Source organism: Phaseolus vulgaris, chromosome 1 (genome assembly GCF_000499845.2).
Source record: "Phaseolus vulgaris cultivar G19833 chromosome 1, P. vulgaris v2.0, whole genome shotgun sequence".
Taxonomy (NCBI): Eukaryota; Viridiplantae; Streptophyta; class Magnoliopsida; order Fabales; family Fabaceae; genus Phaseolus; species Phaseolus vulgaris.
In genome coordinates this window covers 13,935,260-13,957,431 of record NC_023759.2, presented here as the reverse complement: position 1 = coordinate 13,957,431, position 22,172 = coordinate 13,935,260, and the positions used below count along the sequence as shown (strand labels likewise).

The 22,172-nt window shown below is 34.9% G+C and overlaps 2 protein-coding genes across 11 annotated transcripts; one reads left to right on the top strand and one right to left on the bottom strand.

Moving 5' to 3' along the window:
• Positions 1-470: 470 nt before the first annotated feature.
• On the top strand, positions 471-3,970 carry LOC137813645 (protein LAZY 1). Its single transcript, XM_068616009.1, has 5 exons — positions 471-677; positions 756-822; positions 1,397-2,160; positions 2,716-3,001; positions 3,733-3,970. Exons 1-5 carry the CDS (start codon positions 672-674, stop codon positions 3,750-3,752), a joined length of 1,143 nt encoding a protein of 380 aa, XP_068472110.1. The 5' UTR covers positions 471-671; the 3' UTR covers positions 3,753-3,970.
• LOC137813644 (ABC transporter I family member 11, chloroplastic) lies at positions 2,580-21,459 on the bottom strand. Of its 10 annotated transcripts, none has more exons than XR_011081472.1 (12): positions 21,175-21,387; positions 21,040-21,097; positions 20,663-20,742; positions 20,478-20,529; positions 20,257-20,390; positions 17,711-17,825; positions 17,514-17,600; positions 17,317-17,365; positions 16,911-17,147; positions 10,519-10,603; positions 4,965-5,085; positions 2,580-2,978 (listed from the first exon to the last, which is right to left on the bottom strand). XR_011081472.1 is itself a non-coding variant. In XM_068616004.1 (11 exons), exons 1-10 carry the CDS (start codon positions 21,249-21,251, stop codon positions 5,007-5,009), a joined length of 816 nt encoding a protein of 271 aa, XP_068472105.1. In that variant the 5' UTR covers positions 21,252-21,459; the 3' UTR covers positions 2,580-2,978; positions 4,965-5,006. The 10 variants fall into 10 exon arrangements, 5 of the variants coding, with proteins under 5 accessions (XP_068472105.1, XP_068472104.1, XP_068472107.1 ...); XR_011081469.1 differs by lacking the exon at positions 16,911-17,147 and adding an exon at positions 8,054-8,844; XR_011081468.1 differs by lacking the exon at positions 16,911-17,147 and adding an exon at positions 8,054-8,844 and having other exon boundaries at positions 2,580-2,962.
• Positions 21,460-22,172: the final 713 nt, after the last annotated feature.

The window sequence follows — 22,172 nt, the reverse complement described above, 5'->3', positions numbered from 1 at the left end:
AGCAAGTTCTACAGGTTCCATAACAGCGACAGAAAATTCAAAACACTGGGATTTCAAGTTAAACAGAAAAAGTTTCAGTTTACAGCTAATACTTAAAAGATGGTTTGCATTTTGCACAAAGTACAGGAAGTATTAATCATTTAATAGAAGTAGATCTTTCGAATTAAACAGCAGCAATGTTTCCAATAATAGCATGTCACTTAAAGAACCCAGTAACTGCAAATTTATATTTTCCCTAATTGGTAGTAGTATATTATTAGATACATTTTTAACCATAATAGAGTATATTTTTCTGATTGTGTTTTAGCTTCTTCGTGATCGAACTCCATTAAGTTCATACAGAGACAAATATAGACAAATAGCAATTTGTTGGTACCTATTCCACAAACAATTTACAATACACTCATGATTAGAATTTTGAAAAGAATAGCCAACCACACAGTTGTATCTATCTAATTGTTTTTCTCTATGCGCACATCTAACTTAGACTCTTCTAGCATATATCTACTTCCAACTCATAATGAATCACAAAGAAAAGGTCTTTTGCCTTTTCACTTTAACAATCGTAACCTGCCAATCGTAGAGATCTTTTTCCTTGCACATATATATATCTTCCAGCATAATCAGTTAACTAAGAAAAATTTGGTTATCAAACAGGAAAAGAGATCAAAATGAAGGTGAGTCTAACCTCTGCCAATTGACAATTAAAAATTTCTTCACTACTTAAGCTTTATCCCTGACTTTCCTTATTGCAGTTATTTCAATGGGTGCATCGAAAACTTCGGCAGAATAATATAGAACCTTTCAAGGATTCCGCACTGGGTATTGGGCTGTCCTTATTATCTTATCTCTTAGAATCCATTTTTTCCTCTATTTTTCTTCGTGGAAATGAATGAAAAGAAATAACAATCTTTTAGGCTAAAAACTGTCATCAGTCACACCTAGACATTTCTAAATTGTGTGACCGTTACTGTCAGTCAATGCAATAACACAATATGACATTGATTTTTCCGAGCTCTAGCTTATGAATATTAATCTTACCAAAATTGTTAAGAGATTCGGCCTAAGTAAACGTAAGGTGTTTTGCACAATAGGCCTTTTAAACATATCAAGAGCACTGCTGTGCTTGAAACATCTGCATCCCACTTTATCACGTGGTTGCAAACAATAACCTACTGAAAATAAAAACTTGTACTTGGATCACTCTCCACTTCCCATGTCCACATTTAACTCATCTAACTATTATCCTTTTTTCACAAGTTCCGTAGCCCTCTTCCCAGAGTACAAGGAGAATAATAGCAAGAAATCAATGTTTCACCAAGATATGTAGCATGTATATCTATTATCAATTGTTAATTTCACAAGTTTAGTAATTTCTTTTGGACTCCAATTTCAGGAAACCCTTGTACTTGCCTTACAGTGCAGCCAACACTTGACAATCAATACTCCCAGACAAAGCCATGCTTCATAACTCAGCCCAGGTTCTCAAAGTCAGACAATCAGGAAAATCAAATATCTTATTCTGGATTGGTTGACAGCAGAGAAGACAAATCTCAAGAAGAAACACCAGCAATAAGCTCTCAGCTCTTTCAAGGTTTTCTAACAATTGGAACTCTTGGTGCAGAAACAGTCACCGATGAACCAGGAACACCAACATTTGCTATGCCTTCAAAAAACATAACAATGAGAAGTGAAGAGGTGACAGAAAATGAAATCAAGCTCATAAGTTATGAGCTTGAGAAATTTCTTGAGGCTGAAAGAGAAGAAAGTTTCCATGATTCATCAGGAAGAAACAGCTATGTTAGCACTATCACACTTGGAGGAAAGGAAATAGATGGACCCAAAGCTGAAGAATACATAAACAAAGCTGTATGCCCACTGCAAGGATATTTACTGGGGTCCTCATTTGAACTACCAGAAACAAAACAACTAAGGAAAGAGAGAGCATCGTTAGCTGAGCTACTTGATAGGACAAAGGCAACAAGTCAAGATTGTACAGAGACGGGAATAAGAAGTGAAACACAAGTCAAGAAAACACTTAAGTCTGCTGCCAGGCATATTATGAGAAAGATATTAAAAAAGGTCTGCAGTTCTTCAAAAAGTTGCAACACTTCCAAGAATGATGCTGATTCTGCTTCAACCAATAAAAACCTACACAAGGTTGGTGTCTAATACTAGATCTTCTGAACCACATTTAACAACAAATCCCTTGGTTGTTCTACCACCTGTTACCTTTGATTATTTCCTTATCATCTTATTTTTGCCAATGAAAATTGAATGTGATTACAGTAGGAATCATGTAAAAAAGGATGAAACCAAACACAAACTATACAAACCAGATTATGAGAATCTTCAGGTTCTCAGATTTATTAGCAAAAAATTATCAATACGATGACAACATATATTGCTTGGTTGTTTTCATATAGATAGAGTAAAACACCATACATAAAGGAGAATCTAAGGAAAACCAGTATATGAACATCTGAAATTAGTAAAGCATATCAAAAGAATTTTAACAGAAGGTATTCCACTCAGGAATTAACTAAGTATAACTGCAAAGAAAAGTAATGTGCCAAATGTCAGTCCTGGTCAGTAAAGTGCCAGAATAAATTTAGCTATTAAAACAAACTCACAATTTCAATATGTTGTCTGGAAAATACAGTGAATACTATCATATTATCATAAATTAATTGGTTCATTCATCCGGGTATGCAGGTTCTATGTTTGTTTCACAGAAAAGTCTATCCTGAAAGCCCCATAAACGGAAAAGATGGCATTAAATCCCACAAAGATGAGATACAAAATGTTTCTCATGAATTCTTCCATGAATATGATAATGGGAAGCCCACAAATCCAGACAAAGGCAAGAGATTTCATCCAGATACCAGATCAAGAGAGTGGTCCCAACACTGTATGACCAATTGGAACCCACCACAGCTAGGGCAAATATGCAGTAGCTCAACTGGAAATAATGAGCACTGGATCAGAACAGATGCAGAGTGTAAGTACTACATAAATCTAGAATGTAATTCCTCACACACAAATTTGATAAGTATCTTCCATTAGCATCATTTTAAGTATTCATAAAAAGTCTCATCTCAACAACAAAATACATAGTACAAAAATTACCAAAATAACAAATGATAAGGCAAACAAAGAGAGAGCAAGAGGTGTTCAAGGGAGTGTTGAGTATTACTGTAGAACAGAGAAAAGAAAACTGTCAAAGAAAAAGGGGATGTGAAATTGTGGGGAGGCATAACAGAATTTTGGAGAGCAATATTGTTGCTTAAGACAGGGAGGGTAGGTCTGTGTGTCTATTCTGATTGTATTATCTTCCAAAGCATTTTTTCAGCATTTCCTCTAATATTTTCAGCATTACTGCCAAGTACTATGATCATATAACTATTTACTTAACTGAAAAACGAACTACATAAGAAATTGTTGTGCTTGGATACTTATTAAGATAAAAAAAAGGTTCTATCATTGCTCCTCTTTCCCACTGCCTAAACACATCCTACAAATTATACCCAAATACCCTATCGACAAGTGTTTTGATTAAAATGTTTTATAAGATGTAAGGTAACATCAATCTCAAATCAAACTAATCCCCAGCATATTTCTAGATTTCAATGCAAATTAATATATCATGAAGTATCATAATACATGTATGACTGAAGTATAATTAGATTATGATTACGTATTATTACTCATTCATAATTTTTGGCATTGTAGATTTGGTGCTGGAGCTGTAGCAAGTTAAATTAAACTGTACTAAAGTGGTGATAAATTGCACTACAAGTGAGACTTGTAAAATTAGTATTGGTAATTTGATATAATGATTGTGTTATGCCTGTACTTGAAGCAATCATGCAACCAATAATCTGTGTGTTTCCAGACAGCTTCTTAATAAATAGACATGTTTGGTTTAATTTTACTAGTTTATTATAAATTTGAGATTCATTCTTGACTATATACCACTACTTTGAACCGTGTCATAGAAGAGTAGAGCACAAATAAAAAATGAACAAGTCACTCGCAACCAAAGATATGCATCATCAACCACTAGAACAGATTTCCAGGACTTGGTATGAGGTCAATACAAACTCTCTTGACTAGGGTTTTATAAGCATTCAACTCACAAATAGACCTAATGATATCAATGTACAGGCGACTGGTTAAAACACAAGAATCATAATTTACCTTTTAAATGTTAAAATTTAGTTATCTAATAAGTACTTGAGGAACCCACCCTTGAAAGATAGCTATTAATGGAAAAAAATAAAACACTTAGTACTCCATATTGAGCATCTTATAAGTGTGACTTCAGCACCCCATAATACCCAAGTTCTTATGCTAGCATTGCCTCAAAGAGCAGATGCCTTGGGGTTTTTACTCTGCAACACTTGGTAACACTTTACTCTACTTCCTTATTGGTTAGAACCTTCCACTAATTAAATCCTTTGTAGGTGACTCTTTCCGAGAAACCAACGATGAGCTATGATACCCATGTTCCTATCATTATCTTACATAAAGATTGTTATATGCTTTATATACAATTATATCTCTAAATTACCTCACTTGTTGTCGTTTGGCTTGAAACATGGGCAAAACAGGTGAGCAATAGCCATATATGCAGAAATTTTAATTAATTTTTAAAATGGGAATAGCAAGAACTGGACTCTGACTACTTGGCATAGAGGCCTTGAGACCATATATTAATGTCCAAATCTCAAGAAAGCTTTTTATAGAATTATATTTTTATTTTTTAAATTTTGAAAAATGGGAATAGCAAGAAGTGAACTCATGACTACTTTTCATAGAGGCCCTGAGACCATTTTAATGACCAAATCTCACGAAAGCTATTTATAGAATAATACTTTTATTTTTTCTTTTCAAAATTTCCAGTCTAAGCATCCAAGGTACAATAGAAAATATAGCAAGCACTTGACCGTACAGGTACTAACCTCATAGCATGTCATGGAGATTAAAAAGGCAATGAACATAGATTACAGTGGTAGAAATTCCTGTTTAAGGTTGCCACCCATTTCCATTCTCCATGATCGATCAACTAGACTCGCAAATTCTCTGAAATGCAGATACAAATCTCCATAAGTAAAATTATTAAGTCACAGTATTGTGATAGAAAAAAGAGAAATGAAAACTTTTCTCTCTCTTTCTTGATAAACAGAATTTATTATGATAGAAAGAGAGCTAGAAATATAAGATGACAAGAAATCCTTAAGAACTATATAGGTTAAATTACTCTGTAAATTCCTATAGTTTTTATGAATATTTTAATAGTCACAAAAATTTGAAACATCTTTAGAAAGTCCTTATGATTTTAAAAGATTTTAATTAACTCCCTCCTCCTTGTTAAAACCTTTATATATCACTATTAATTGACATGGTGACTATGCAATATTGCAAGAAATCCTCTTGTATATCAATTTTTCGACATTGAAAATTATAATATATTGTATATAACCTTCACTGGTTTATGGCCTGAACATTAACATTTATAGCTAAGTCCGTTACATTCAACACAATTAAAATAGCAATCTTATCATTTGCAGAATGTTTATAGAAAAGTAGGTGATCAACTTGGCTTTGGATATAACCAAGCCCTTTTATCACAGTTCCAAACCGCTCAAAACCTATTCTAGGATATTGTTTCAACCAATACAGTGATCTCTTTAGTCTACAAACTTTATTTCTTCAAAGTACTTCCTTAAATATAGAGGGAGACTCATAAACACTTCTTCCACAAGTTTCCCATTCAAAAAAGCATTCTTTATATCTAATTGATGTACAAGCCATTCAAATTAGTAGCAAGGGATAGAAGAATCCGAATAGAGTTAAACTTTTTCTAGGACAATGATGTCCTGGATTATAGGCCCTTCTACAATTAAAACATCTTCCCTCTTCTCTCTTCCTAACATACTCTAGATAGGTAAGGTTTTTTGGTTCCTTGGTTTCTCAGTCCCGTGGTTCCATTTCCTCCTATTCTAGAGATCCTTGTGTGGTACTAGGTGTTCTCGTCCTCACATTACCATCCTTGTAATTGAAACCTGTGTATTTTTTATATTCTTGAAGGCATCGGCCCATGATCAACCCCACTTCTTCCTTGACACCAAAAACTTGATGTGTTATTTTGGAAAGAAAATTCACTTACGTGTTGTTATTCTTGCATAGCTTCCTCCACACCCTGAGCAATTTCAATGGCTTTAATCAAGTCCCTTGGATAATGTGGTCGAATTTGATTTCTAATGCTAGATTACAACCCTGCAAAGAAATATCCCAGCAATTAATCTTTTGATGCTTGAGGAACTTGTGACACCAGTATCTCAAACTCCTGGATGTAATATTCCACATTTTCATGTTGTCTTATACCTACTAATCTTTCAAAAGCAATGTTTCGCCCCCTGGCTCCAAATCTTCTACTCAGCACAATTTTAAACTCCTTCCAAGATGGGTGCTTGGACTTTTAATGACAACTTAAACCAATGTTTCCTTCCATGCTGATAAGAGCCAAATGTAATTTTTCCAATTGAATGACATTCTATACTTCAAAGAATTTTTCAGCTTGAGCTATCCATCCTAACATATCGTTTCCTTTAAAAGTGAGCAATTCCATCCTTTTTGCCTACGACCTCAACATCTTTTCTTCGTCTTCATCAAATTTATTTCCATGCACCGATCTTTCTTCCCTTTTCTTGTCATTATTGATAGCATTTTCCCCTCCTTCTGACGATTTCTCTCCTCTCTTGATTTCACAAAGAAGTTCTTTAATCTCTTTCATGACCATGGTTATCAAACTCACGAGTCAACTCCAAGGAGTTTACCAAGTTAACTCGGTAGCAGATTTGTTTTTTGGGTAAACTCGGTGGACTGGATGCAGACTCGGTGGACTCGGAGTGGACTCGCGACTCTGGTCCGAGTTGGCGAGTCGAACTGGGTTTTTTTTTAACCCCAAAACGTTGTCGTTCTGAATGGGGAAATTAGGGTTTCACGTTTCATTTTTGTTTGCGTTTGCGTCTTTTGTGCACTGCGTCTTCTTCTGTGGAGTGTGGCGGTCGATCGAGCGGAGCGTTTGCGGGTTGCAGGTGGTTTGTGTGGTGGTTGGGTGGACGTGGGTTGCAAGTGGATTGTGCGATGGTTGCGGTGGTCGCGAATTGCATGTTGAAAGTAGACTCTTACGAGTCTACGAGTCGAGTCTACGGAGCTCCCACGAGTCTACGTAGACTCGCGAGTTTGACAACCTTGTTCATGACAGTCTTTAACAATGGACAAATCTATCTTCAATTTTGCCACAACCTTTTCCTTGTTCACTGACCCACCTTTCTAACACACTTTAAAGGAATCCAGCAAGTCAGAAAAATCTGGATACACGCCTCCAAAAAGAAGATAAAAGGAAATGGGGAAAACATAAGGATTGTGCCTTCATCTATTTTATTCAACAAAGAACTACACAGACATTCGTTTACAAAGAAAATGACTTCCTTTCTCATAGGGCATACCCTGTCGTAACAACTATTCTCCTTATCTTAACTCCCCTCAAGATAAGAATATATAGACTTTCAAAAAGTCTTAACGCTTGTAACAACTACTTTTATTCTTAAATTTTTTCCTATAGTATACTTTCCAGCCCCTCTCATTACTCCCATGTCTATCAAAAACCCTTTGATACCAATCTAGCTTTGTACCTTTAAACATTTCCATCTTCCTTGCACTTAATCATAGAGACCCACTTACACCTAACTTGTGTAGGTGAGTGCAACACATTTTTTTAAGTCAATATGTTCAGATAATTTAATAATCCCTTCTCCTACAATTGTTGAAAAGCTATCATCTACAATTCTAATCCTTTTATTTCCAAAACAAGGAGAATAAGTTTTAAGTAAAGAAGAAAGGTTGGTATGATCATGAACATCTAAACTAATGATCCACGGTATACAAATATTTGAGGTGCAGTTAAGAGTTAGAGAAAATAAAATTACTTATCTGTGCCAGATAACCACTAGAAATACTAGATAAAGAACTAGATTTTACCAACCTTATAAGTTCCGCAATTTGTTTATGACATAAAGACATTTTTCTTGCTTCATGAGTTGTAGCTATAGGGTTTGAATTAGGACCTTATTTACTTCCTTTAAACCTGTTGATATCCCATGAACTTTTCAGCAGCTTTCTCTAATGTGACATGGTTTGTTTGAAGTGATCACACTACAAAATTGAGAAGTTCTCTTGGTTTGTTGAACTTTAAGGAGAAGTAGCTTTTGCAACCAAGGCATTAGTCTTAGAAGGAGGATCCACTTTTGTCTTTCCCATTATCACATTTCTGTGAGGTTCTTTCTTTTGACTTTTACAAAGATTTCACCTAATGAGGACGAGACTGCTCTCCCAATGATTCTACCGTGAATTTCATCCAATTCCTTGTTGAGACCAACAAGAAACTGGAATGTTCTACCTCCTACTGTTTGTTGTTGGTGTTTGGCATCCTTGGTTGTCTTCTGCTTGCAGGTGTTGAAGAGATCATGGTCCTGCCACACCCGCTTCAAGGAGTGGAAATCTCATCTCATATTGTCACCTCCCTTCCAAATTTCTCTAACTTGTAAGGTGTGTTCATAGATTTGAGATTTATTCCCGAGATCATTGAAATACATTCAGTTACACTATCCCACAATTCTCTGGCTAAGGAATAACACATAATTGCTACAAATGTCTTCCTCCAAGGACTTTACCAACCAAGTCATCACCATGGATTTTTCAGAATCCTAGACAGCATAATGTGGATCATTAGTGTTGGCCATGGATTGCTCACAAATGAGGTATCCAAGCTTTTCTCTGCCACAAATATACATTGAACAGGCCATCAGAGTTAGTTTCAACCCATTAAGTTGAAAGAAAGTGATTTGAACAAAATGAGAATCAGCATGAGATCCTTTACTTTGGAGGTAGTGGATTTTGATCAGTGTTGATAGCTAAAGAACTATTAGCCATGGCTACAAATTAAAGGCCCAAAGATGGTGCTCTTATACCAAGTTGAAAATATGAGATATTATTGATGATTAATAAATCCTACAAATTAAAGCAAATATGACAGTAATGAATTACCTAAAAGTAAGCTGGAAAAAAAATGGTAACAAAGAATTGTACAAAAACTAGTATAATTACTAGCTATATTGGGAAACAAATTAACTACACAATCAAACTTAATAACAAATATATTTTACAGGATTAAATAGAGATTTTATCCTTTTTTTAAGACCATCAACAATAACCTTCATTGGTTGATTGCACAATGCAGAAACTGGTATAAAAAGAGTAGGTGGCAAGTTTGCAAGGAAATTTTGGTATATCAGAAAAGGTAAAAAGAGACTATTATTATGTTACAATAAAATGATACTAATAATAAAGAAGGGTTTTATGGTTAAGGAAGAAGTATGTTCAGTTTAGGGATAGACTATGTAGTCAACGATAATTAAATGGAATAAATGCAACAAGACACAAGATGGACTACTAATAATACTAAGCACTTAATGTTAGAAAGAGCAGAGTGTAGTAGTGTTGTATTGAGTCAATGGCATTGTTTGAGTTAATATTAGAGAAACTGAACGAGAGCAACTTTATTAATTGTTCAACCCAATCAATGAAATGAATATTACAAGTATTTATAATGTTTGCACCGTTCAGTAGCTGTGTACTACCGCCTAGCATTGTTAGCTAATATGAGTATTACAATGGACAGTTGTACACTAACATACAATACAAGCAAACAGTTGTACAACTGTACACTGACATATCAGCTAAACACTTGTACATTAGCATACAAGCAAACAGCTAGACAGCTGTACACTAAAAATTCTTACTAGCATCCTCCCTCAGACTCAAGGAGAAGATTTTTCATAAGAGAATTTCTTCACATTGAGTTTGCTTCAAAGAAACGTAAATCGAGCTGAAGATAGCGGCTTTGTAGGAGCATCTGCCCACTGATCAAGAGCAGGAATATGATAGATATAGAGCACCTTGGCGAGAACCTTCTCTCGCACAAATACAATCATCAATCTCCATGTATTTAGTACGATTATGAAAAACTGGATTGTGAGCAATGGCTACAGCACTTTGATTGTCACATACAAGTACTGTAGTGTAGGAAATCTGATGTTATGTGAACAGAGTAGTTTGGACTCATTTGTGTATTACACTTTATGCTTGTGTAGAGAAATCCTTTTTAGGTTCTTGTGAAGGACTTTTCATTTTTATCTTTGAATTGCTAATGCAAAGAGAATAATCTTCTGCAGCTTATCAACCTATCTTGATTGTGGCATCTTCTTCATCTCTTATCTCCTTCCGCATTTTCTATTTATCTAATCTTTTGGTTGAGTTTGTCAAAAACGAATTTATAAAGTTAGAATTTAAAAATCACATTCACAAATCATTAATTGAACAAATGCATAATAGAAGAATATAATAAGAAAAAATGAACATCATCAATATGATAGAGTAAATTGAAGCAACCTCAAATCATGGCTAACAACTAGCACCGTCAATTCTTTTTTCAAATGCTTCAAAAGCTTCACAACATCAGCACGTGCTTTCCAATCTGAAAAGTGGGAAATTGTTAGATATAACCTCTTGATTTGCACCCATTATGGGCTCACAGGTCCTATTAGTAGGTATAGAGAAAATAAAGATAGGGAAAAAGTAGAACAAATGGAACATAAGTGTTTGTATTCAAAATAAATAAAAAAATGAAAATACGAAAAGACAAACTAAGAGAGAAAAAAAAGGTAAGTAAAGGAAGAGAAAGCTCAAGTGGGGTTGCTAGAAATGAAGGTTGTCGAAGAAGAAGGGAGGATATATGAAGAAATTACCATTGAGACAAAATAGCTTGAAAAATCAATAAATTTAGAAGCAAACAATTCAGTGAATCATGAGGGTCAAGAATCAAAAGAAGAGTCAGAAGACGAGAAAGAAATGTATGAAAAGGAGTTTCTAATAAGATTTTCAACCAAGAATGTAGAATTACCTACTTTTGAGGGTTAAGATCCTGTAGGATGGTTGGCATAGGCAAAGAAATTTTTGAAGTGCAACAAATGAGACCCGCAAGATGGTTAAAGTTGGGCTTGATTAGTATGGAAGATACCATAGTACATTGGTTTCAATATTGGCACATTAAAACCAAGAATCCTTCTTGGAAGGGTTTTTCAAAGGCTTTGAAGAGGAGATTTAGTGACAATGGTAAAGGTTCGGCATATGAAAGACTAGCCTTGTGGAGACAACCTGGAGGTGTAAAAGAGCACACACAAGAATTTGAGCTTTTGGTTGTGTAAGCTAAAGCCAAATGGGGAAGAAAAATAGTTGGATTATTTTTTGGATGGGTTAAGCCTTGATATCAAGAACTTGGTGTGTCCACATGATACTCAAGAATTAACAGAACATGGAGGTAGCCCAAGGTGCAAAGATACTATGAAATAGGTCAAGCAATGTTGTCAAACTCGTAAATCGTAAGAGGATCGAAAAGAAGATAAAAGATTGTAACTCGACTCGTAAGAGTTATTAAGGTATGAAAAATAATATTCAATACATAATACAACTCATAAAATGTTCATACATAAAATAACTAATAACTTGAAGCCATTATAGAAGGCACCAATAAAAGAAGAGCACTCTGAGGGAATAAAAAAGAGGAGAATAGAAAGAAAATAGCAAAAAAGAAGAGAATAGCGATAAATGCGTGTAAAAAAGGAGAACACCAAAGTAGGCACAGCCGTGGAATCGGCGATGGTGATGGCGATGGTGGCCAAAGGTGGTTATGAATGCTGCGAACGCGGCAAGAGTGAGCGCAAGACAGGATGACGACGGCAACAGGGAGAGTGACGACGATGATGGTGGCGAGTGCGACGACAGCTAGTGCGAGCGATGACAGGTGGGTTTTAACTGTAGCAACCAAGTTCCCTTTTTTTGGCCAAAAATGGTCGTGCACTAGTCACGATCTAGGATCGACAACCTATGCCGATCCTCTGATTCGATCCGTTGGCCAAGTCACCTCGGTTGGCCCTCCAAACTTGTTGAGTATGCGATTAAACTCGCGATCTTGACAACATTGATGTCAAGAGGTATGAGAGTGCGTGGAAAAATGGGTCAGGTGCAATTTCAGGATTCAAATATCAAGTTAGAAGAGATGTTAAAAGGGGTGGTTCATTGAGTGGCAAAAATAGCTCCTATACTTAAAAAATAATGCAGTTCAGGGCATTTCAAACATGCGATCCAAAAATTTTGAAGGGAGGAAGGAAGGTTGTTTGGATGTGCAAGTTCTTATGCCCCATGCCATCGTGTCCAAAAAAAATTGAATGTAACAATTATGGTGGAGGAGGATGTGAGCCAAGTTGAGACAAAGATAAGGCAAATTGAAGAAGAAAAGAGAGATGAAGAAGGGGATGAGGTTGATTGTCAATCGGTGGATTTGGAAACTATTAGGAGCAGGATTTACCCAACCTCGCACAATGAAGCTTAATTGGGAATTACATGAGCAAGAAGTGATGATATTAATTGATGGTGGAGCCATTCATAATTTTGGGTCAAGGAAATTGATAAAGCGATTGGATCTAGAAGTTTTAATCAACACCACATTATTATGATAGATTGGGGTATGATAACAAAAAATCTACTCAAGAAAGCTACAAAAATTTGGATTTACATATAGGATCTTATGGGATGAAAGGTTCTTGTTCAAATCAGGGGGAGTGGATGTGATTCTCAGAGAAACATGGTTGGTAACTTTAGGAGAGGTAAAGACAAATTGGAAGGAGTTACAAATGTCTTTTATGCATTATGGTTAGAATATTGTTACAAAAGAAGATCTTAGTTTATCTAAAACTTTAATTTCTGCCAAATCTTTAAAAAAGATAGTCAAGTCTGAAGTAGGGAAGATATCAGTTATGTGGGGAATGGAACAAATGCATATTATAAAGCAAGAGTTTACTAGAGAACAATGGAATTGGTTACAGGAATTGTTGCTAGTGTTTCATGGGGGTTTTCAGGAACAAAAAGGAATTCCTCCTACTAGAGATTATGATCATCAAATTCCTATTGAAGTTGGAGTAGACCTTGTGAATGTGAGACCATACAGATATTCTCATGTGTTGACGAATAAAATTGAGCCACAAGTCATAAATATGCTAGCCTTGGGCATTATCAGACCAAGTAATAGTCCTTATTCGAGTCCAATTATTTTGGTTAAAAAAAGACGAGAGTTGGAGGTTCTATTTTGATTATAGGACTTTAAACAAAGTTGCTATTCTAGGTAAATTCCCTATAGAAGAATAGATGGATGAGTTTAATGGAGCTACCTATTTTTCTAAAGTAGAAATGAAAGCACTTATCACCAGAAAAGGATACACAAGCTAGATATTCCAAAAAAACTTTCAAAATGGACCAAGGGCGTTATGAATATTTAGTCATGTAATTCAAATTAACTAATACTCCAACAACTTTTCAGTGTGCCATGAGTATTACTTTAAAACCTTTCCTTTGAAGGAGTGTTGGTTATTTCTTATGACATTTTGATTTACCTCAAATCATGGGAGGAACACCTACAACATGTGATGCAAGTTTTGGCTAGGTTGCTAGATCAATCCTTCTTTGCAAATCAAAAGAAATGCAATTTTGGTAATTCAAAGGTGGGGGTATACGTGTCCATATCAAGAGAGGGAATTTTACAATGGCTCTTCCCTAAGAAATTGAATGCTTTGAGAGGATTCCTAGGGTTGACAAGATGTTATAGACAATTTGTTAGTAAATATTGTCATATAATGCGTCCTCTAACTAATTTGGAAAAAGGAAAGTTTAATCAGCACAAGAGAGTTTAGGGGCTTTCAAGTTGATGCAACAAGCTGCCACTACAGCCCCAATATTGGCATTACTAGACTTTAAAGACCTTTCTCAATAGAGTATGATGCCTTAGACAAGGGAGTAGGGGTTGTCCTTACTCAAGACAAAAGACCAGTCTTAGCTGAATCTTCTCTCAAAGCATAAATTCATTGTTTTTACTAATCAAAATATTTTGAGATATTTGTTGGAGCAGAGGATTACAACACAAAATCAATAGTATTGGTAGGCCAAATTGTTGGGGTATGAGTTTGAAATTGTGTATAAGGCAGGAGCTTCAAATAGAGTGGCAAATGCTCTTTTTAGGATGAATTAGGACATAGAATTGCAAGGTTAATACCCTACTAGGAAAATATTCAGAAGATGGTGGAAGAAGTTAAAAAAAGATCCAGTTTTAAAAATGATCATCAAGGAGTCATAAGTTGATCCTAATTGTAATTGTCATTATACTCAGGGCACGAGCAATTAGTAATTGTAATTGCTTTTGTCCACTTTTTCTTTATCCCTTTTTATACAACTGATTTAAAATAGCTTGAACACCATGACTAAATTTCCTTTATTTTTTGAACATCATACTACTACTTTGAGTGGTATCCACTTGTTCACTTTGTTCATGATCAAACTCTTCAATAATATTTAGCATTCTTTTCTTCTTTGATGCTTCATTAGCCTCTACCATAACTTTCATCATTACAACTTTAATTTCTTCTAGACACAAGATCAATGTAGTCAAATTTGTAACTCGTAAGAGGACCGGAGAGGAGATAAAAGATCGTAACTCGAGGATCGCAACTCGACTCGTAAGAATTACTAATAGTGTTATAATATATATTTATAGTGTTACAATATACATTTATAGATAAATTAAATAAAATATTAGAAATCTGATGTGAATTAAAATTATTGGTTTATAATATTTAAAATGGGTCAAGTAAGGCCTAAATAAATTTAGGATTTTAAATAATAGTGCTACTCACTTCCTCTTGCTACTACAAAATACTTCTCCAATGACTTAATTTGAATTAGGGATTTGAATTAGGGTTGCAATAGACTGGATATGAAATTGGGCCAAAGCCCAAATGTTTAAATTAGGTTTTAGGGTTTATTTTGGGCACCAGCTCTTCACTTCCATGTGCCACACATCATCCCCCTTTAATCTCTTCATTTTCCGCCACACTCACAGCCTCACCAGAGCGCGCCACCATCGCTGCCACCGCACAAGACCATCGAAGTTGTTGATGCAAAACCTCATTCTCTATGCTGGAGCAACCAAGTTCCATTTTTCTTGGCCAAAAATGGTCGCGCACAAGTCACGATCCAAGATTGACAACCTTAGCCGATCCACTGGTCCGCGCGGCGCCTTGCTCCGATCCTTTTCGATACCGATCCATCGACCGAGTCACCTCGGCTGGCCTTCCAATCTCACTAACTTGTGCGAGTATGCGAGTAAACTCTCGATTTTGACTACATTGCACAATATGATGCTTGAATATGAAAATTCCTCCTTTGAGCAATAACTACATTTAAGTTTTTTCCATTGCTCTAAACATCTACTCCATGTTTCCGTCCAACATTTGTCCTACTTCCCATCTTTACTTCTAGGTCTAGAAAGCGAGGATGCAATTTGCATTGAAATCAAAAGAATGTAAACCAGTTGCACTTCCGAACATCCTAAATTTTTTGCAACTAAAAATGAAATAGAAAAAAACTACTTTAAAAAAATTGATTTAAAAACAGAAATAGGAAATAAAGGAAAAAATGCAAACAGAAAACAAAAATAAAAAAAACAAAGACAAAATAGGAAAATAAATTGTAAAAAAATTACAAACAAGAAAAATTATAATATGAAGAAATGAAAGATATTTTTTCACATGTGTGGCAAAGTTAACAAAATCACCACGAGAAGAGAAGTAGGACATGAGCCACCAACATAAAAAAACAAAACGATGTCAAAACCACAATGTGATGAGAGAAGAGGAACGAAACGATGCCGGAGATGCAACGCAGAGCAATGCCAACCACAGACGAAATGCAAAAATGGATGTATGATACACGTTTTCACTTTGGATTTTATTTGGGTTTTAGGGTTTTCAAAATGCAAACTAGAATGACAATTTTTCTCGTCGTTTTTGTGCCCAACCACAAACTTAGTGACACGATCTCAAACTCTTGAGTCTACCAAAATTGAATTGGAGATTGGGAGAGGGTGAGGGGGAGTGGGTAATATTTTAGTAGATTGAGCTCTAGCTCTTTGTGAAGGGAAAGCCCTTGAAGGAGAGAGTGCTCTCCTATTTCTTGTTCTTTTCTTTCTATTCAATAAAACCTTTCTTCTCTTCTCTTTATAATTCTTGGTCCCTAACATATTGGTCTGACTTGCTGGATCTGAAAAACCAAGAGGGAGGAAGAAAAGATGGAACAGAGAATGGCGGCAGTAGAGAAGTTTATCAGCGAACACGGAAGATGGAATTCGAAAATGAGAGCGGAAATTATGGGGTTGAAGGAAAGCATGCTGGACCTGAAAGAAATAAAAGAAATGTTGCAGGACATCAAGAAGGGGACATAATGTCTGAGGGATGAGAGAAATCTGTTAGAACGGACACCAAGTTCTTGAAGGAAAGCCTTCTGGACTAGAAAGAAATTAAATAATTGTTGCGGGACATCAAGAAAAGGGACACAATGTTGGAGGGAGGAGAGAAATTTGTTAATGATGAAGAGAAGAAGACCCAAGAGGTGGGAGAAGGCTCAAATATGAAGAATCACACCCTCTGCAGTGAAAAAAAGGGCAGAAGGGGATGCATCAATAAAGAAAGAGAAGACTATATGATGTAATGATCTTTTTCTTGATAGGCCAATTATAGAGCTAACCAGTAAGAAAGTTGAAGGTGGAGATGCAACCAAGCATCATTTTTTCCCAAATTCAGATTTACTTCATATGCATAAGAAATCATTGTGGGATCAAGATTTGATAATGAAGGTGGCTAGAACATCAATGACATCAGAATCTAGGAATTTCAACTTACTGGGTGCAGAGACTTTGATACAAAACCCCCTCTCATTCCCACCACCACCTAAGCCTCCAGACCTGAATTTGCATGCAGTAGCCAATGCGTTCCCTCCCTATGATAGACAATATCACAATACTTGTGAAGGGGAAGCCCTTGAAAGATAGAGTGCTCTCCTATTTCTTGTTCTTTTCTTTCTATTCAATAAAAACCTTTCTTTTCTTCTCTTTATAATTCTTGGTTCCTAACAATTTCCTAAAACAATTGCATTACAAAAAAATTGTAAGGAACAAAATTGAAACAAAACCTGGATTTTTAATATGATTTAATCGAAGACTTTGATGGGAAGAAGAAAGCAGTAAGTTCATTGAGTACAATAACAAACAACTAAACAAAATAAGAAGTCACAATAGCATTGTCATACCGAGTCCTGCAAGAGGTTCATCCAATATCAATAGATCAGGGGTTTGCACCTGAAAAGTACATTTGAAAAAACCATGAACTATATGCCAACTGATTGACATCTAAACTAAATGAGATAGCATCCATCAACAACTGAGGAGCCAATCAGGTGAAAGCATGAAGCAATAACAAGAAGGAATACAAAATAGAACACCTTACTAATTGTATTGCCAAGGCAAGGCGGCGTTTGTAACCCCCACTGAGGGAGTGAGGATTTTTATCCAATGATATACCATTTAACCCAACCTATAGTAACAAACAATGAAAATAAGATGAAGATACATATATATATGTATGCATATATATATATATATATATATAAGAATACATTTGGTGGTATACAAAGGCATAACTACCCAGTTAATTGCCCTTTGTAGCCCTAGAGTAAGATTCTCCCTAAGGTGATGGTTACCCTTTTGCCTTGGCCAACCAAAAGTGACTTCATCAAGCACATTATCTGTGACAAAATACCTAGGTTGCAACACCAAAATGTGTAGCACTTTAGAAATGACAATCCAACAAAAATGAAAATTGATCAAATTGTACAATGTAGACAATTAAACAACATACCACTATGAATAAAAGATCAAGGAAGGTACAATTTAGTCTTATTCGCAATTTAAAAGGTATTTAAACCGTGTAAATTGCCACAAATATTTTGATATTAGAATAAACATAATTGTACTTCAAAGTTGAAAATGTTTCAATTTGAAGAAAGACCAAACGAAAGTGATTTCTAATGCTACAAAAGGTATATCTTGCTGCTTCTTGTTTTTGGGTAAGAGTATAGAGAACATATCTGCATAAATATCATATTTATTTACATCTTAATGTTAGACAGTGATATAATACATTTTTCTCCATCAACAAAAATATTTTGAAAACAAGATGGTGAGCCACTAAGTTAGGAATAATGAGGCCTTGTGATTTGGGGTCATGAATTCATGGTTCTTTAGTCACACAAAGCCTCATTGTCCATAGGGGTAAAGGCTACATAAATTTGATCATCTCCAAATCTAACAATGGTTGGACTCATGCATTGGACAATCCATTTATCATCGTTGAAGATCCCACATCATCTAGATATATGACCAAATTATAATATATATATATATAAGTGGGTTACAAACCTCACATTATTATGTTAGTTTTGTAAGGTTAAGTTAAAGTTAAAGTCTACTTTCTAAGATGGTATCAATGTCTATCCTAGCGAGGTTTGTTGGTCTATCGTACCACCCACAATAGAGCACTCCTCTATTCCCATGCTTGATGTTCTCAGAGGGTGTGTTTAAGATCACAAATCATCTAAGAGATATGGCCAAAATATGATATATAAAGAAAACAAGAAAGTGAAGGCATATGGACGATAAGAAATTCTTCATAACACGTTACAAAAGGACACAGTAATAGTAGAAAGATAATAAATAAAAGATACTTCATCCCTCCATAGATTTGACACAAACAATCATAACAAAACCCATGTGCTAAACACCAACAAGAAACTTGAAAAACGCCTCTATCTCGTAATAGAGGCAGACAAACTAGTTGTTAAAACAAGATAAGTCCCTCTTTGGTCCTTACTAATCCTCAAAATAATTAACAGAACTTCTTCCGGACAATTACACATTCATCAATAAAATTAAAATAGTTTTGGTACTCATTTTGACATGATTATTTTTGGGAATTTGGGCTACAAGACATCTATGTTTAAAGCTTCGTTGCTTCTTGTTTCCCTGTCTAAGAGTGAGCCACAAGAAATTTGCAAGTATCCTAAGAGTCAAACTCTAACTTCTTTTTTATTTTTTTATTTTTCAGCATTCTCCTATCAATTTTTCTTGAAACTTGTTGCTTTAAAGTGAAACACTAACTTTCATGACAGAATTTCTAAGTACATCTCCAACAACATGCAATATCTAAATAACACAAGTGCATTGTACTTGTTGGAGTTTGTTAGAAATCACACATCGATAAAATATATGACCAAATTATAATATATATACATATATATATACACATATATATTTCTATGTTGGTGCAAACCTCATCTTACAAAATTTATTTTGTGTGTTGGATCCTGCAGTGTTAGTCTAACTGAGATGCCAAGTTTCATGGTGATGTCTATCATGAAGTTTAATAAAAAAAATTATTTTGTGAGTTGGAATTAAGCTTAAAATTCACTTTCTAAGATGGTATTCAAACATATTCTAATGAGATTTGTTGAGTCTATTGTGTTACCCGCTATTGGGCCTTTATTCTCACGTTTGAGATGTCTCGTTCTCGATGTGAGAGAGTGTATTGAAGATTCCACATCAACTAAAGATATGACAAATTATAGTATATAAGTGGATGCAAACTTTACCTTGCAAAACCGGTTTGAAAAGTTGAGTTTAAGACTTAAAGACCACTTTCTAAGAGAATGCAACATTTTGATTTTACCCATTTAACAACATTCTAAGCCTCAATTAGAGTAATTTTAGTAGCAAGTGACAGATTGAACCAACACAAAAACAACCGCCATAATAACATGGTCAAAAACAAAAATCCACCTAAGGACTCTCAACAAGCAAAACCATAGGCTTGCACAAAGCTGCAGCAAGCAGCAATTTCTAACATATGTCACTGAAGAACAACATAGTTCAACTCACGAAGCCTTCTTGCTTTTCTTAGCCTTCACACTTTTCAAAGCCTTCACTTTTCAAAACCTTCACTTTTCACAGCCTTCACCTTCACATCCCCTTACTTCCTCTTCTTCACACCCAATTACTCATCCTTAACAGCCAATTCACTTCCACTCAAACAACATATTTGACATGTTGTCAAGATTTACGACACAGAGACTAAAACAAATGCAAGCTAGAGATAACAAATTCTCTTACTAAATTCAAGTAGTTTATATTCATACCTCTCAGGAAACTGGAAGACAATACCAACCCTTTCCGGCACCAAGGGCTCTGCAGTTTGACTCGGATTTCCATCATCCCCATACTTTTGGATGTAAATGGATCCCGACGTTGGTTTGCTTATTCCTGCAAGAAGCTAAATGGAGATATGCAAGGCCATTTCGTGAGCTATGACCACCATCCAACTAAAAGCAACATGAACTAAAGGGATAAAAAGTATAACCTGCAACAGGGTTGTTTTTCCACTTCCACTCTGTCCGAAAATTAGACCAAAACTGTTGCAATTGACAGAAATAAGCTACCACATAATAAAAAAAAAACTAGGAAGGAAGACGCATTATTGACAACTTTCATACCATATTTTGAAGTTAGTAATACCATGAAACAAAGACACAAACAATTACGTACCTTTTCTCTGGAAGTGAAAAGCTAACTGAATTTAGAAGTTTAAGCTGAGTCCCCGGTGGTTGATAGCTAACCTCTCGAACCTTAAGCAAAAATATAGTTTTCAGTATATACATTCCTGCAATTTCCATCCTAATGTCCCAATCCATCCAATGCACAATAACAAATTCCAATACATCAAAATGAAAAACGTAAAATAAAAATTGCTTATTCCAGGGTAAAAGGTATTTCAGGCTCTCGCAAATTCAATCCAAATATGCACGGTATCTTTACCAAAATTAAATTTCACGAGACAAAATCAATTATAGTTTTTGTAAGTGCAACAATGGAAATGGTTATTGGTAAAGCAAAGGCGGTAGTGTAACTGGAGAAGAGCATACTTCGAAAGAGGAGTGACTACATTTTACTGTGGGAAGCTGAGTGGTTGGGAACTTGAACCTGCAATCAAGAATATGGTTCAGAGAGGATTAGATGCAACAAAATGAAATTGAGAAAGAGGAGAGGGAGAAACACACGATTTGGAACCAGGGAAAAGCAGCGGCGGTGGTTGGAGGGAGCGCAACCTGGTTGGTGGCTTTAAAGCGGTGGTCATAGCCGATGTCAGCCGGTTACGTTTTGTCTTCCGGGTACAACTGCTTATGTGTGGATTCTTTTCAAAAGATTATCACACTAGTTTTTTTTTTTTTTCTTATTTAATGTTTATAGTATCTAAAAATAATAAAAACCTCTGTCTAAAGTTGTTTCACTTATATTTTGGCAGTATAATGAGACTATAAATAGACATCTTTTATAATTGTTTTACATTTATCAGTAGCGCACAAACCCTTTTTTATGATAAAGAATTTTATTATTTAATAAAATTATTTAAAAATATTACTAATTTATATTAAGATTAAAAAAAGTTGTACATACAAAAGAATTGTAAAAAAATTATGAATTTTCATAATGTGGTAATTATATAATAGAATTAAAATAAAAATAAAATATATAAAAATAATTAGAAAATATTTAATTTTTATTTAAAAATTCATTATTATAATTATATAATAATAAAAAAATTAACTTTTATAATTTTTTAATATAAAAACTTAAAAATTGGTTAATAAATATAAAGATCAGAAAGATAAAAAAAAAAGTAAAAGAATATACACCAAAAGCCAACTATGAAAAATCAAATCTCCATTATTAACGGGTAGAAATAAACCGTATTTTAATCGGGGAAAAGTACAACTATCATAGTTAAACAAATATCATAATAACTACAAAAATTGAAAATTGTTTTACTAAACAAATTGTTCTAGTATTTTGTATTGGACAAAGTGCTTAGTGCTTAGTGATCGGAGCTCGGTGCCGAGCTCGGTGTACGGTGTTGGCAGATCAACTTGACTGTTGGACCTATAAAGTGGGTTATGGATTTGATCCAGCTATGTTAGTAAGCTTGTTGGAACATAATTAAAATAATCTCTTTATACACTAATATAAGGTTATTAGTAAAGGGTATATATGAACCTAG